Here is a 16,364-nt window from a genome sequence, read left to right as displayed (position 1 = left end):
AAAGAACTTGCAAAGTATGTCTGGATTGTTTTATCAAGTTTGTATTATTTTCTTGATAAAAAAAAAAGCTATTAGAAGAGCAGAGCTGAAAGACATTTTAAAAAATAGAGTAGAATAGAGTATTACGGAATATATGTATAAAGTTGAATTGCATTTGTGTCTGTATATGCCTGAAAGAATTTTCTCTTGGATGTTTTGCTGTAATATTTGATTGAACTGATGATAAAAATTGCATTTTTGAAAATATATTTTGTTTTAAACAAATTGATGCCAAAATAAAGCTGTAGTTTTGTCTTTTATAATTAAATGAAAATCATTAATTTATATAATTACAAATATTTAGAATTATGTTCTATATTAGACTGTTAATAAATATATTTATTTAATAATAGAACTATTTGAAAAATTTTTAAAAGAATTTTCTAATTTATTAATTCTTTTTAATTTTTTGTAGCTACTTCAGATAAAAATAATGAAGTTAAAGAATCTCTAAAGGACATGTCTGAAAATAATAACAATAGTGATGATTTACAGAAATCAGATCCATCAAAGCCTTTATTTCAAATACACAGTATGTAAATTATAAATATATTTAAAAAAATTTTGTTTATGTGTATACACATATATGTAATGTGTGGCCAAAAGTAATGGGACAACTCTAAATAAATGAAAGTGCAACATTACATTGGTAACAATATCTTGTTGACCCATCTTTTGCAGTGATAACAGCTTCTGCCTTTTAGGAAAGACTTGCTAACAATTGTTATAGAAATTTGGCACAATTTTTCCAAAGTAGCTGCATTGAGGTTATCCATCAATGTTGGACAATTTGTTCTGGTTCTCAGTCCATGCTTTATAATACATCCCAGATGTATTCAGTTGGGTTCAGACCCATGCAGACCATTTTATTTCTTGAACATCATTGTCCTCAAATCACTCTTATAGACTATACTTTGTGGATAAGAATGTTAGCAAGTCTGTTTATGATTGATCAGTCCTCAAACTGAGTCATAATGTGGGATGTACAGTACAAAATTATCCAGAATGTTACATAACTGTGTTGAATGTTCCCATTACAGGAACAAGTGGATACAAGGCTTAATTCTGAAAAACAGTCCCATACTAAAATTCCATCAACACCAAAACTCGAAAAGGAAGCATTCACATGATATCCTCTGAGTACTGGATAGTGTGGCATGATTTGTCATGCATTTTCAGTCATCTATGGTCCAGTAACAGACTGCCTTAAGCCACATGGTATCACTGGTAGCTATTTTCTTGCCATGAATCATTATTTTCTCTCAGTTGTTTACAGCCTTGTTTTAGCTGTATGTTATCTTTTGCTATAACATTTAGGGCAGTCATTCAAGACATATTTGAGAGCTTTTGCCATGTGTGTGTGTGTGTGTACAATACAAATGAACATCCAATATTATATCAAACACAAAAATAAGATCAATTGTTAAATTAATAAGATTACATAATGGTATAAAAAGAGTATTAAATTATAAATTGTCCAGTTGGTAACATATTTGTCTGCAATGTTTGATTCATAATAAACAATTTATAATTTTGAATGCATTAGACCATTAAATATAGTCCAATTAATTTTACAGTTGCTTTCATTTTTTATTTTGCATTAATTTTAAATGTTTAAGTAGGTTTTTTGAAATGTATAAAGTAACATAAATTAAAGGGTTATAATAATTAAAGTTAACATGTACTTATAGGGAGTTTGCACACACTTCTTGTAAGGTTTCTTAATCTTACTTAATGACATCATTACGTAAGGTTAAGAGACTTTATTTAAGCAGACAAAAGAGAAGTTGTGCAAGTTTTTATAATTGTAATATTTTTCTTTTGCTGTCATATGTATGGAAAATAAATAAACATGGTTTCTATACCAAATTAGTTATTGTTATTTGGCTCACAACAAGAAATTGAAATATATTTATTAGTATCTTTGATTAAAAAAGCTTTTGAAGGATCATGAACAACTTGATAATCCTGTGTCTTTTAAAATACACAAAACAATAATTTAATTGATAATTGTTATCAATTTATGTTAATGTGAAAAGATAATTTCAAATGAATATGTTTATGAAATTATTTTCATAATTCATTTACTTTAAGTAAAAAATTTTAAGTAAAAAAACAAACAAAAGTGTAAAATTCTCAATCATACAAAGAGAAAATGGCAACTGACAAGTGCTTGAAGTGTAGCAAGAGAAGGAGGGGTTTAGTGTGTATCATTATGTACTACTCTGTGATTGGTCTAAAATACAGACCTTACATTATTTTTGTAAGAAACATTCTTTATAATTTTTACCCTTAAAGTAGCTCAACTAACCTTGTGACATTATAGAGTAAGGTTAAGGGATAACTTTTTGTGCTGTGCAAACTCTCTAATAATTGATAGTAAAATTTTTCTAAATAAGTTTGAAATTTATAATATTAACATTATATCATTTTATTTTCATATTATATATAATACATTAAAATAAATAGTTTTTAAAGTTTTAGTAAATATATTCCATAGGAACTCTATGTATTGTATTTAATTTTCTAAAACAAATTTTTAATTTAATAACTTTTGAGGTTGATGTTATCAATTTTGATGTAGAACCTTCTTGCATTCAAGAAATTAATTCAAATACTAATAATCAAGAAGAATCAACTGTGTTTTCCTGTGTTCAGAAGTTAAATGCAAATACAGTACAAAGTTCTGAAAGATCACCTGAGGAATGGTAAGATATTTAAACTAATTTAATATTTGATATTAACTTTAATTTTAATTTTTTGTAAGTTAAATTAAAAAAGTTAATTATTATTAATTTTCATATTTTATCGTAAGAAAATTTTCTAGTATTTTACTAATGTTTATCTGTTAGTGTTTCATGAAATAATCTGGAATGTTCTACAGTATATCTGAGAAGAAATTTAAATACAGTAGCTCCTCATTATATTGTGCTTGTTGAGAGAGAAAGAAGCACAATACATCTGGCTGCATGATATAACCGAGTACTAAATATTCTGGGCTTTTACTAAACAGATTATACATTCTATGGAATCTCTATCCTCTATTCTTTCATCAGCAAGTGTTTTTGATATAAAATAAGCTTAGTTTTGCAATATTGAATTTTATTCATGGTTATATCAATTTAATTGATGTTTATGTAAATATCAATATCATGAATGCTCATTTAGCATTATTGTTTCTTTTAACAAAGACCTTTAAAGCAAATACTGTTGATATAAAAACAAAATATCAGTTGCCATTTTATTACACAGATTTCACTTATTACAAATTCATGTAATTTATATTTTTCAATAAAAATTGTAAATACAGTACTTGAAAATTTAAAAAATAAATATTGAGCATATAATAGAACATCAAAACTTATAAAATTACAGAGTAAAAATTCTCTAAAAAACAAAGTTACTACTGTATAAAAATTTTAGACCTTTCTGTTTAAAAATAAAGAAATCTTTTCCCCTACACATTAGGCAGGTAAATTCGAAATTTCACACAAAAATGTGAATTGGCACAATACTGTCAATTCATATAAAGGTGTGAAATTTACAATTCACAGAAACTTGTTTATTTATTGGTTTTAAGTATTGTCTCCTCATTTACAACTTTTAATATCAAAAGGAAACATTTGATACAGATAATTGATCTGTCCGCCTGTTTTGCTTATTTAGATCTTGACTAATTTATTGTTTCACCTTCAGTGATAGTTTCAAGAACAATGGTAGGAATAAAATTCAGTACTTCATTGCAAAAAGAAATTCAGTGACAATTGATAACTTAAAATTTATTGATTCCAATGCTTTTAAATTTTGGGGACCAAAAAAAGTACTATGTATCCAAATCTGCAATATAACAAGTGGCTACTGTATATAATTAAATTTAAATAAAATTCAATATAAATAATTCAAATACCAATCTTTATATATTAATAATGTAGTATAAAAATGATTAATTATTAACTCTTTCCTATTTTCCAGAAATTAGTAGTGGTTGATTTGATTCTGAAAGTTAATACAGTCAAACCTCATTACAATAATATTTTGGGGGCAAGGAAAATAGTATTGTTATATCAGGATTATTGTTGTAGTGAGGTCTTGAAATTTAAGAACAGAGATCATTAAGAAAAGTGTAGATTAGTTTAAATATTAATCATTATAATTTGAATAATACTCTCTTCTGTATTATTTATTAATCAGGATATTGTATTACATTGTTTTGAACTTTATGATGTCTTAAAAAGTTTATTTTGCTTTGGCTCATTTTTTGCAAGCTGTGGTTTACAAAAACTGAATGAACTGCATCAAGAGCAACCAGATGTTCATTTCCAATACCAGGAATTGTGGTTGCCATGTGTTTAATTGTTTTCATTTGAGAAATAACTTCTAAGATACTGGGGAATTTACATGGAACTGATTTTTTTCCATTTTCTAAATCTTGGACATCAGTTCCTAACTCTGCAATTCCTAACTCTTCCTAACTCTTCATCTGTTCAGTCTAAATAAATATGGTTCCTTATCAACAGAAACATATTTTTCTGCCACAATGTCTATGCTGTTTCCTGTAATACTAGAAGATTTTTGGAGTAGTTCCTGGAGGTCTCTGCTTTGTGACACCACAGGCATGTTACTAGCCTCACTATTTGATACCAGGTCGTCATTCTCATTGTTAGATAAGACAGGCATGTTGTCCCTTTCAATGAAGACAAGTTTTGCATCTTTCCAGCATTTCTTGATTGTAACAGGTTTCAAATTCCACTAGCAGTTGGCAATCATCTCACATACTTGTTTTAAATTTATGTTATAGGGATTTGTGAACTCCTTTCAATGTTTATTAACACTGCCTGCACTAAATGGAATTTGTGCTTGGTTTTAGAACTCTGAATTATTCCCATATCTAGTTGTTGCAGCACTGATGTACTGTACAATTGGAAGGAAACTAGAATATTTCACCATTATAGTATACTGTTATGAGCAGTATAGTCATCTACTAGAAGAGCTATTTTCTTCTTCTGTATCATCTGGCTGTCCACCATAAGCAGCCACTGATTGAAGATGCCTGCAATCATCCAACATTTTCCATTGGCCTTATAATAGACTGAAATAAGGAGTAATTATGAGTGCACCAGGAGATAGAAAAATCAACTAAAGAAAATTAATTTGAGAAAAGAAATCTTACCTGGCATACTTCTCGTGTTCTTCAGATATCTGGATTTTGCCAAAATTCCAATTACAAGAGGTGTTAATTTGTCCATCTCTGTTGAGTTGCAACACAGAAGAACAGTGATGCACTGTTTTGATTATTTACTACTATTGCATGTTGCTTCTTTAAATGCAAATATTTTTCAGGCATCAATTGGAAAAGTAATCTAGTATTATCTGCATTATAGATGTCAGGTTGATACTTTTCAAGAATTTCTTTCATTTTTTTCACATTAAGAATTTGCTTCTTCAAGTGGAACTGATTTTTCCTCTCCCAAGGCAACCTTGAAGATAATGCCATGTCTTTGAAGTGATACAGCCATCTGTTGCTTACTTTAAATTCCATGTGTCCAATCATTCTGGCAACTTGTGTTGTTGCTTTTTGGCATAAGACTGGCCCGTTAATTGGTAAATTCTGTGCCTGCATCTCAGTAAGCCAGCGGAATGTTGCACTGTTGACATCATCACAATTAGATGTCTTCAGATATTTCTGAGAAGGATCTAATTTTTCACCTGTTGCACTGCACTCAATTTTCTTCTATTTTTTAAAAAATGTCACTAGGGTTGACTGAGAAAAGCCATACTTCTGTTTATTTCATTGATCTACAATTTGAAAAAATTGTAGACCTATAAATTCCCACTGTTGTCCATCTGGTCGGCGTTTCGACCATTTGGTTAAGAATTGTATCATTGTTTTTTGTTAAAGGACACCGATTCCTCAAATAAAAGGTCGGCGTTTTGATCAATTTTAACTTTTTTTTTTTTTAATTATGTGTCCTAGTGAAGTTTATTTAAGCCAATATACTGTTACTTCTGTGGTAGTGTTAAAAGAACGAAAGATAGAATCGAAAATTTTATAATTTTTGTAAATAGTCCTAATTCAATTTTTAATTGAAGATATCCTGGGTTATTATCATGTTATCATATAAATTTAAGATTTATGTAGCAAAATGAGTTGCACCCTTTCATGAAATTGGCAATTCAAATTTCCTGATCATAGCACTTTCGAAACCTATCAATAAAGAAATATTACAGGCAGAATCACAAAAATTTAGCAAGTACTTGAGAATTTGTGATAAATCTCAGTGTATTACAAGTAAACCTCATTAAAACCATTCATTGTCTAAAATGATTGCAAAAAAACAATGTGTAGGTTTTGCATGTGTTAAATGAAAAAAAAAAAACAAAAAAAAAACAAATTGGATTGAATGTCAAAGTGTATTGTACTATCAAATTATTATAAAACAAGAACCCAGCATTTTATATTTTAATCTAAAAAAGACTAAGTGAAAACTTTCATTTGGCTCAAAAAACTCCAATAACTTGAAGTTTTAGAGCAATAATTAGGATTTTAGCATCAAATCAATACCCACAATAACTCGAGAACTACATTAATCAAAACACAATAACCAGGGTTTTCCTTTATACACATATATAAGGTCAGGTAAAGTAATGGCATCTTTCTATAATATCTCATCAGCCAATCGAAACTAAGCTGATACCAATATGTTGATTTGTAGATTATAAGTACAGGTATTCAGGGCCCGGATCATCACATAGACAAATGAGACAAATGTCTAGGGCCTGGTCAAATAGTTTTGGAAGTGCATGCCGAAAGCTACAACTTTAATTTTAAAACAATGTTGCCATTCCCGAGTTTTTCAGTTACAACAGTGCATGTTAGTTATAATGAAGATGATATTTCTATATTTCTAAAGTGGTAAGGCAAGAAAGAATAATAAGCTAACTTAGTGTTGTAATTGTAAATGAAAATCATTCTCTGCTCTTTTAATATTTTGAACAATTAAATATGTTACAATTGTGACCATAAACAAGTAATAGTAAAACAAAACTGTTTTGGAGAAACTGGTGGCATTTCCAAAGCACAGGATTTTTAAAATATTAAACTTTTATATTCTATTGGATGTATTGTTTAAATACAAAGTGTAATTTGAAGAGTTTTCAAATGGGCAAAAACATTTGTTGTTTAAAATTTTTTGCTGGATATTAAATATTTTTTGGAATTTTTCATTTTATTTAAACTTTAAAATAGCAAATTAGTATTTCATTTACATTAATATGATTGAAATATTTGAGAAAACATTAAGAAATACAAAGACTTCTAACTGATTAAATGAAGAAAAGGTTTAGATTTCAATATTAGTTTAATTTACAAAATAAACAATAATAAAAAAGTAATTGTTTATCTTTGCTTTAAAATAAATAAAGCAGTATATGAACATTTTAAAGTATTGTTTTTAATATTCATTTAAATATTTATATCTGGCAATGATTTTGTTACTTGGTGTTAATAAATATGTTGAACAATTTGTTTTGAATATTCTTATTTTAGTAGTAATAAACACAATTTTACTCAGTGGAAATTGTTTAATATGTTAACATTTTTGACTAGCCTTTATCAGCCATCATCATGCTTCAAATACAAATTTAAATAGAAACAAACAGAAACAATGTTTGATGAATAGAATGTACAGTACACACTAATTACTTGAAATGAACAGAAAAGAATGTGCTGTTTTCAAATATTAAAAATTAATTAGAAGAAAGTAATTTCAAGAGAGAAGTTGGTAAATGCATATTTCCAAGTATTTTCCCAGATTCCACATTCCTGTAGTTGATGAACCTTATAAACTTTTTTTTTTTTTTTTTGAAAATTTTGAGTCAAGATTCATGCTTTCTCAAGAGAGTTAATTGGTTTAACAATATTGACTTTGTCTCACTATACACATATATTGTCTTGTGTTGCAAAGCAGGTTAGTGCTATTTTATGCTTGTTCTTTCTAATGTCTTGTTGACGTTCTGCCAGTCATGTTCTAAAATTTCAGCATGCATATGCCACATATAAAGTGCTAAAGGCCTATGGAGTCATTGCTGGTCAGTATCCCGAAAACATTTTGTTAAGAGGACTCTCACTATTGCGTAAGATACCATATATTTTAGGGTTTCTTTTAAGTACTAGCTCCTTTTCATTCCATCTAGTCAATCTCATATAAAGAGATCACAACACCTCTGAGTATGTAAATTTAGTATGTCCAGTCTTAGTGTTTCTGAGAATTGTAGCTGCTGTTGTTGGAAAGGACTTGTATCAGAACATGTATGTAACTATGCTTATGCAACTACAAACTCAGCTCAAATCATGAATGATCTAACTAAAGCAAATCATGCTGTTTGATGAAGAAATTGCAACCACCTTTGAGATCAAGTTACTGTTTTTGTCAGTTAAATTGGAGTACTGTTTTAGGTTTAAAGATTTTCTTCAGGAACATGTACAAAGGACACAACAGGACAGTGAATAGATTAAAGGAGCATATGATATTGTATGTTACCCTTTGTTCTTTTCCTGTAATGAACATAACTGTAAACAGAACTATGGAGTCCCAATAGGTAGTCCATTAGTAGGAGTGCTTTGTGAAATTTGATCAGATAGCTTGAACAGCAGTTCCTTTAGGCAATGGACATTATCTTTTACAAGATACAGAGATCACATTCTAATTATTCAACATAAATATATTTACTTTTGGCAGCTATTTTTGGAGTTGGCCAACTCTTACCTATATGGGCTCATTCTGGAGTTGGAGCAAGAAAGTAAGTAATAAAGTAATCCATTTTTGGATATCTTCCTGTTTCTTATGGAAAGTAGAATACACATACTGCAGTTTATGTAAAACTGACTGGTACTGACACTGTATGTACCGTATTTACTCACATATAAGATGACCTTACACATAGGACAAGGTGTGACTTTAAAGATCAAAATAAAGAAAATTAGATTTATTAATACAATTCTAATTTTATTTCATTTAATCACAAGTAAAATATCAAATGAACATAAATGTACACATTGTCCCACAAAAATTACTGGCATTTTAAACTTTAAGGAAAAATCTTGTAAAATCGACAACATAATTTGTTCATGTAAAGCTGGACAATTGGGAACCTTTTTTTGCCAATTCTTAACAGTTAAATCCACTCTCCATCGATTACACTTATGAGTTTCTCCAAATTCTGATTTCCGAATAATCATCTGTTTTCATGTGGGAATGGATTAAAACTTATATCAAACTCCCATGTGATTTTGGAATTTCAATCTGGAATTCAATTCAAAAGCTTTGCTTTTCCTATTGCTATTCATCTTTACTTCTGACAATATACAAGAACGATTCATATGACCCAGATAAAATACTTATGTTTTTAAATACAAGAGGGTAAGCATCCGGTAAAAATTGCAAATATGCTGTTCACAAAAATTATTTACAAAAACACAAAAGAATCTTTTACTCAAATTTCTAGGTCGTCCTATACGACGTATAGGACGACCTAGGAATTTGAAGCTGTAATAAATAAATAAAAACCTAGTCTTATATGCGAGTAAATACGGTACTCATAATTCTTGATCTTAGGAAGAACAAACTCTCTGCTTTCAAAGTACTAGTTAAACATGCTTTAACACATTCTTGTTGGTATTTGGATTTAAGTTCAGAGTTGAATAGAATTAAGGAAGTTACAGCTGCACTTGGGTTCACAGAATGACTCCATAGGCCTTAGCACTTCATACATGGGATATTTTCAAACAAAATTTCACTTATGCATAGGAATGTGGAATCTTTGGAGAATACTTGGAAATATACAGTTATCAACTTCTCTTGAAATTACTTTCTAATTAATTTTTAAGTTTTGTAGTTTTAACTTTATATTAAGATTTAACATTTGAAAACACACACATTCTTTTCTGTCCATTTCAAGTAATTAGTGTGTACATTCTATTCATCAAACATTGTTTCTATTGGTTTCTATTTAAATTTGTATTTAAAGGATTATGATAGCTGATAAAATGTTAACATATTAAAAAATTTTCACTGAGTAAAGGTGTGTTTCTTATTAGTTTTATCACACAGTGGCTCCTGACTTACTGTTTAATCTTAGTTTAGCTTTATATTTTTATTTTTTATTTTGATGAAGGAATATCAGTTTATTTTTATCAGAGAATGCTATGAAAGTTCTTCACTGGACACTTGCTTACTAAGTTATCATAATGAAGTATATCGTCATGGTTTTATTTGGCTGAGAGAACCAGGAAGGATGCTCCTTCCGTATTTAAAATTTAGCCCTTAGTGGACACAAAGTGAACTACTCGTGCCATTTTTTTGGTAACCACTAAAATGGAGTTTATAGATGAATAAACAAATTTATGTCTTTCTAATTCAACATTTACCAGAAGTCAAGAACCACTCAGAAGACAGTTTTAATTCACAAAATTGGTTGTCGAGAGGAAATGTCTTGACAAGGCTTTTTGAACTTTGAGATGAAGTATATCTTTTTTTCCAAAGATAAGGAAGGCACCTCTTGCAGAAAAGTTTGAAAATGTATCTTGGGTTTCCCGTCTTGCATACCTTTTGGACATATTCGAGAAACTAAACAAACTGAATCTGTCTCTGCACAGATATGGACACAACATTTTTACAATGGAAGAAAAAGTTTTGGCATTTCACAAGAAACTGTTTTTCTGGAAGAATCGTGAAACACATGCAAATCTAGACATGTTCCATATTTTGTCCAAATTTCTTGAGCTGAATTCAATCACTGTCATTTATAGGCAGGTAATACAAGCTGTTATTGTGGAACATTGCAGAGACTGCACTCTGAGTTTTTGTCATGTTTTTCATTCTTATGTAAGGGAAGTGACACCAAGAGTCACTGGGTTATGTTGATGTTTGTAATGGATAATGTGGTGCATGCAATCCAAGCTTTCTGTCCAGCAGCAAGAAACACTGATAGATATGGTATCAGATCATCATATATATGAACTTTTTCAAGAAAAATCACTAACACAATTTTGGAGTAAACCTAAAAAAATGTATTCTTTGGTTTCAAGCAAAGCAATACATCTCTTGTTCCATTTTGATCATCATACTTGTGTGAGAAAGCATTTTCCACCATGGCTAATATAAAGACTAAACCCAGGATCTGCCATCATCTTGAACTGGATTTAATTGTCTGTGAGCATGCTTTCACCAAGGATGTGGACCTTAATGTCAAAAAACAATCACACATTTCCCACTAAAATTGGCTAGCAGGGAAGTTATGTTTCAGCTGAAATGTATTATTTGCATCTTACGTGCATGTTACTTGCATGTTTGCTGAAACATTAGGGCTACTGTTGTTGTTATTTTATTGGACGGATGAGTATCGTGAAGTTAATGGTATACCAGGCTTTCTGTTTTCAGCAACTGGTACTTAAAAGAAAAAGTTCGAAAACCTTTATTCTAGCAGGTTAATTTTACTTGTTATTCAGGTTAGTTTAGTAACTAAAATTTTAAAAAATTACAAACATCAACCAAATGCCGAAATTCTATCTGGCTAGATTAAGGCTAATAACTAAATGAATTACGTAAGCAATTTGGCAATTCGGCATTTGGTTGATGTTTAGCTTTAATATGTCGGGTTTAGAGATGTTGTTTATATAATTTTAGTTACATCACTAAAGTATAAAAATTTGAATAAGTTTTGAAGATTTTGTGGTGGAATAATGGAATGACATATCTATACATTGACCATAATCTCTTGATATCAAAATGAAATGGGGATAAATACAGTCTCTTGTGTTAAAATTTTGTCAAGAAATATAGATGGGCATTATAAATAATTGGGTTGCAATTTGAAAAAATTGTAGACCTACTGTTGTCCATCCATTCGTCTTTCGTTAATCTTGAGAATGGAGTTAGTTAGATGAAATCTGAGACCAGATATGAAATACTTGGGGGCAGGAGGCCCTGATTAACTGTATACAAACTTTCAATGCAAGCCAGAAGTCATGTTATTTCAATTTAAAGATTTTTCCCTGTAAGCAGTTATATAGATGATGGCATGACTCTATTGCTAATGGGAGAGGTATGATGTACAAGGAAAAAACACTACTAATTTGAGGTGGAGAGCATATATTTTAAATTATTTATTACATTGTTACTGATATTGATTTGGTGGTGTAAAAAAGAATATGTAAATTTTTCTAAAAGATTTTAATTTTGAATATCTAATAACAAAAAAAGTGATATTTTTATCAACATGATATCAAATTTAATAGTTAGGTTGATATAGGTCTCCTAGAGTCAAACCAGGCATATTTTTCAAATGAACATATCAAGTTCTAGTCACTTACAGTTTTATCATAAAACTTATTACGTTGTAAGTTGCAGTTTTGCTTTATAATTAACATTACTTTCATGATTTCAATATTTAATTTTGACTTCTCTTTTGACCATAGGGAATTCACAAATGAAAATATTCTTTGTACTGAAGCTGTAATTCCCCCAAAAAACAAAAGACTAATTTTGTCAAATTATAAAAATCTTGAATTCAAGATTTTTTTTGTGCATTTCATTAAATATTTTGACCCAGCTGTCAGATACATTGGCTTTTTTCCCTCCATCTCTCTACATTTTTGGTTATTTTTATCTTTATTAACATTCATTAATCAAATTGTCAACTTTCACCAGTTTCTGTTTATGTAATATATTCCTTAAATTTGATGAAACTATTCCGTAAGCTATATTTTATGTCTTTCTTTCCTCAGTAATATTCATTCAAATGCTTGACCAGTTCAGAATACAATATACAAATGTGTTTAGTACATAAACTAGAGAGCTAAGCTTCTTGATTATTAAAAAATGGGACAAATTTTACTAAAATGGCCAGGACTGATTAAAAAATGGTGTCATCTGGTATGTATGGTTCACTACATTCATTTTACTGTAAATGATCAGGAATCTCATGCTGTACATAACTCAAAATTATGTCAGTAATGTTCTCAGCAGGCAATATAAAGTTTAAAACAAATATGCACTATGCAATAGAGCTGTTATGAACTAAGGACTGTTATGCATTACTCAGATTAAAATTATAAAACATATATCCTACAAAATATTGGGCAATGTAGATCACCTGTGAATGATGCATCTAGTGATTAAAAAAGTAATAGAAAATAGGATTTCCTACATATTAATATTTTGAAATAATATATAAAAGAAATTAAATAAAAAGTGGTTGATGTGATTGATGTCTGGGTGACTAGTTAAAAATGGATTATACATCATATAGGAGGATAGATTTGTTATAAACATGGGATTTATTTCATGTTTTTCTTTTCTGGATGATTCCTTTATGCATATATGGAAAGCAAAAGCTACTTATAATGAAGAATATCTACATCTAAATTATGGTCCCAAACTGAATATATTAAACATAAAGAATTGTGAATATGATGTCCATGAAGAAGTTTTTTTTTTGTATTATGTTTTATAGCTTTATATTTTATTAAGTTTTTAGCATATTGAAAATGAAGTTTTAATTCTTAAATTTATGAAAGCATCTTTATTATTTTCTTAAATTGTGATATCTTTACTAAATTTAATCTTAAATCTTCAGGATTTTCTATAAAGAGAAATATTTCCTTAATAAAGGATTTTTGTAAATTTTAAAGCTTTGAAAATGGAAATGGATGGATGCACTTCTGAAAATTGCACTTGTCGTGAACCATAGTATTACTACTCAAAACTTTAAAGTGCAGTACAATTTTAATTTTCAAACATGTTTGGTTGTCTTAAATGACCTGTTAAACCTTTTTCTCTTTAAATTGATATTTGTTTTTTTCTATGCTGAAGAAGGCCATTTAAGATGACCAAAAACATTTGAAAATTAAAATTATACTGCATTTTAAAGGTTTCAGAAGTAGTACTGTAGAAACAGATAGATATTGTAAGATTAATAATAATTTAATTCTATGTCTCTAAGCTGATTGTTTGTTAGTTTAAATTGTTGAAAAAAGAAGTAAAAAATTTAACCAGTGTCTTCTCCAAGCTATAGGATGGATATTCTGGTTTTTTTTAAGTTAATGCACTGCAATCTTGTTTAACTGTCTTGATATTAAAAAATAATCTATAGTAATAGATATTTGGGAAAGAGTCAATTATCGTTAATTCAATTACAGAATTTGAAATGTATTTATTGTGAACTAATTTTTAAACATTAGTTAATCAGAAAACAACAATTTTAACAGGTACAATTAAAAGAAAATATTTTACTCTCCCGTATTCAAAATCAACAAGTGCTTTGAAATTTTGAATGACAATATACTTTGTTTTTAAAAGATGTCATAAATGCAGGAATAATTTACACTCCAAGAAAGTAAGAAAGTTCATGGATGTGTGTGTTGCAATGTACATTAATTACTGACCCCTATTAATATTTTTGATTGTTAAAAATATGAAATAACTTTTAAATGATTACAGGAACTCTCCTACTTACAAACAGGTTAGGATCCCAAGTTTTGTCTTAAGTTGAAAACTGACCTAGAAAGTACATTTGTACACACAATAACTACTTATTGTTAGTGTTTGATCCTTCAATGTACTTAATAGAATACATTATGCTTGTTTACCCACTTGCTACTGCTTATTAGTGAGTGTTACAAATGTGATTTTTTCACCTTAATGCACTTAGTTTTATGTCCAGTTTAGTTTCTACAGTAATAGAATTTCCACTTCTTGCATTTATCTCCACTGCTAGAGTTACTATTATGTTTTGGAGGCATTTTTGAAGCATTAATCGTAAAAGTTTATAAAATTGCAAACAGAAGCAAAAAAATGTCATTACACTGACATTACCGACTTCGACATCACCTCGTGAACGGCTATGGAACCTCAGAATTCATGCAAAAATGAAAAATGACAATATGCAATAGAGATAAGCTCACATTAATTATTTATTAAAAACATATTTTACATTACTGGCCAAAGACTGACTGAAACGCCAAGAGAAGCAGCCTGTACTTTGATATGACTGCATGCCATATATTGCTGTAAGGGTCGTTAAAATTCAAACTTAATTTTGATCTATTATACAGTATATATATGTTTCAAAAAGTTTGCTTTTTTTATGGAATTTTTATAGAAGTTTTAGAAACTCATAGGGGTGATTGACCATCTGAAAATTTCTGTAAACTTTAATAAAATATATTTTTGATTCTTCATTATAAAAAAAGTACTGTCACATTGGTTTCATTTGAATTGGATTAGTGTTTCTGTATGAAGCTGTAAAAATCACTGCTTGGCAGACTAAACTTTGAGGACTGATTTCATCCATAAAAATATTTTCTGCCAATTGAAAAAAACTATCTCTCTCTTAGTTTTTGATATTCTACAGTTAAGAATTATCAAAATTGGAGAGGGACATTTATGTAATATTTCTTATTAGATTATTTTTAAAATTAAAATATATAAGCATGCTTGGTCATTACATCTGTTAGTTAATAAATAATCATATCCATCTTGTAATTTGGAAATGAATTTAACATTGGCTTAGTTATCCATTGCTGTTTTGAAAATTCTATTCTAGTAACAACATTTTTTCTTTGCATAAAAAAAATGCTGTTGTTACTAGACTAGAATTTTAAGTAGTTAATAAAATCTTTAACCCCTGTTAATGCTCTAAACTGATTTCCTTCAGTTCTCACTTTTAAAATCTGATGTTGCAAAGACACTTGTTAAGAAAAACTTTCTAAACAAATAAATTCAACTCTAAAATATTACTATACAATCAGTCAGCTGTTGCATTAAACGAAGCTTTAAAAGCTAATACTAAGTATTTTTGGGCCTATTTTAACTCATTCTATTCTCCTTCCAAAATTTACAAATAAAAAAAGCCTAGAAGAAAGAATAATTAGTAAGGAAGCTAGTACAAAGTTGACCAGTACATAGAAATGGCTAGTTAAAAGATAGAAAAAATAGATTGCAACTTTTTAAAAATATTGAAAATAATCTAAAAAACAAAAGAAGGTTGTTAGGAGAAGTAAAACTTAATGTACAATTTGTCATATTTTTAAAGTTTAAATTTTAATGTTTTGATTTTAATTTTGTTAGAAACTGTTGTAATTAAGTCACAAGAAGGTAAGATTGTCTGTTCATATTAAATATAGAAGTGTAAATTTGATATTTTAGAATTCAAAAGTTTTTTAGATGTTATGTGCCAAAAAATCTATATCCCCGATTTGCCAAAGCGGTAATAAGCAACCCACAGGCCACACACAGCCCTTGAAATCCTAATTTGTGGCTCTCGGA

At 29.0% G+C, this 16,364-nt stretch overlaps 1 protein-coding gene and 1 long non-coding RNA gene across 3 annotated transcripts in view; one reads left to right on the top strand and one right to left on the bottom strand.

The window, feature by feature from the left end:
* LOC136976413 (uncharacterized) overlaps nucleotides 1-16,364 on the bottom strand; it is a 198,639-nt gene that overhangs the window by 57,250 nt on the left and 125,025 nt on the right. The gene's annotated exons all lie outside the window — the stretch shown is intronic.
* LOC136976395 (TP53-binding protein 1-like) overlaps nucleotides 1-16,364 on the top strand; it is a 112,051-nt gene that overhangs the window by 49,820 nt on the left and 45,867 nt on the right. The window contains exons 9-10 of the mRNA XM_067271654.1: nucleotides 455-571; nucleotides 2,624-2,747. Of these exons, the coding sequence (XP_067127755.1) occupies nucleotides 455-571; nucleotides 2,624-2,747 (241 nt within the window). The remainder of the gene's footprint in view (nucleotides 1-454; nucleotides 572-2,623; nucleotides 2,748-16,364) is intronic.

Source organism: Centruroides vittatus, unplaced genomic scaffold, assembly GCF_030686945.1.
Source record: "Centruroides vittatus isolate TY-2023 unplaced genomic scaffold, ASM3068694v2 contig_400, whole genome shotgun sequence".
Classification (NCBI taxonomy): domain Eukaryota; kingdom Metazoa; phylum Arthropoda; class Arachnida; order Scorpiones; family Buthidae; genus Centruroides; species Centruroides vittatus.
Note: the sequence above shows the minus strand (reverse complement) of the source record. Positions and strands in the feature narration are given on the sequence as shown.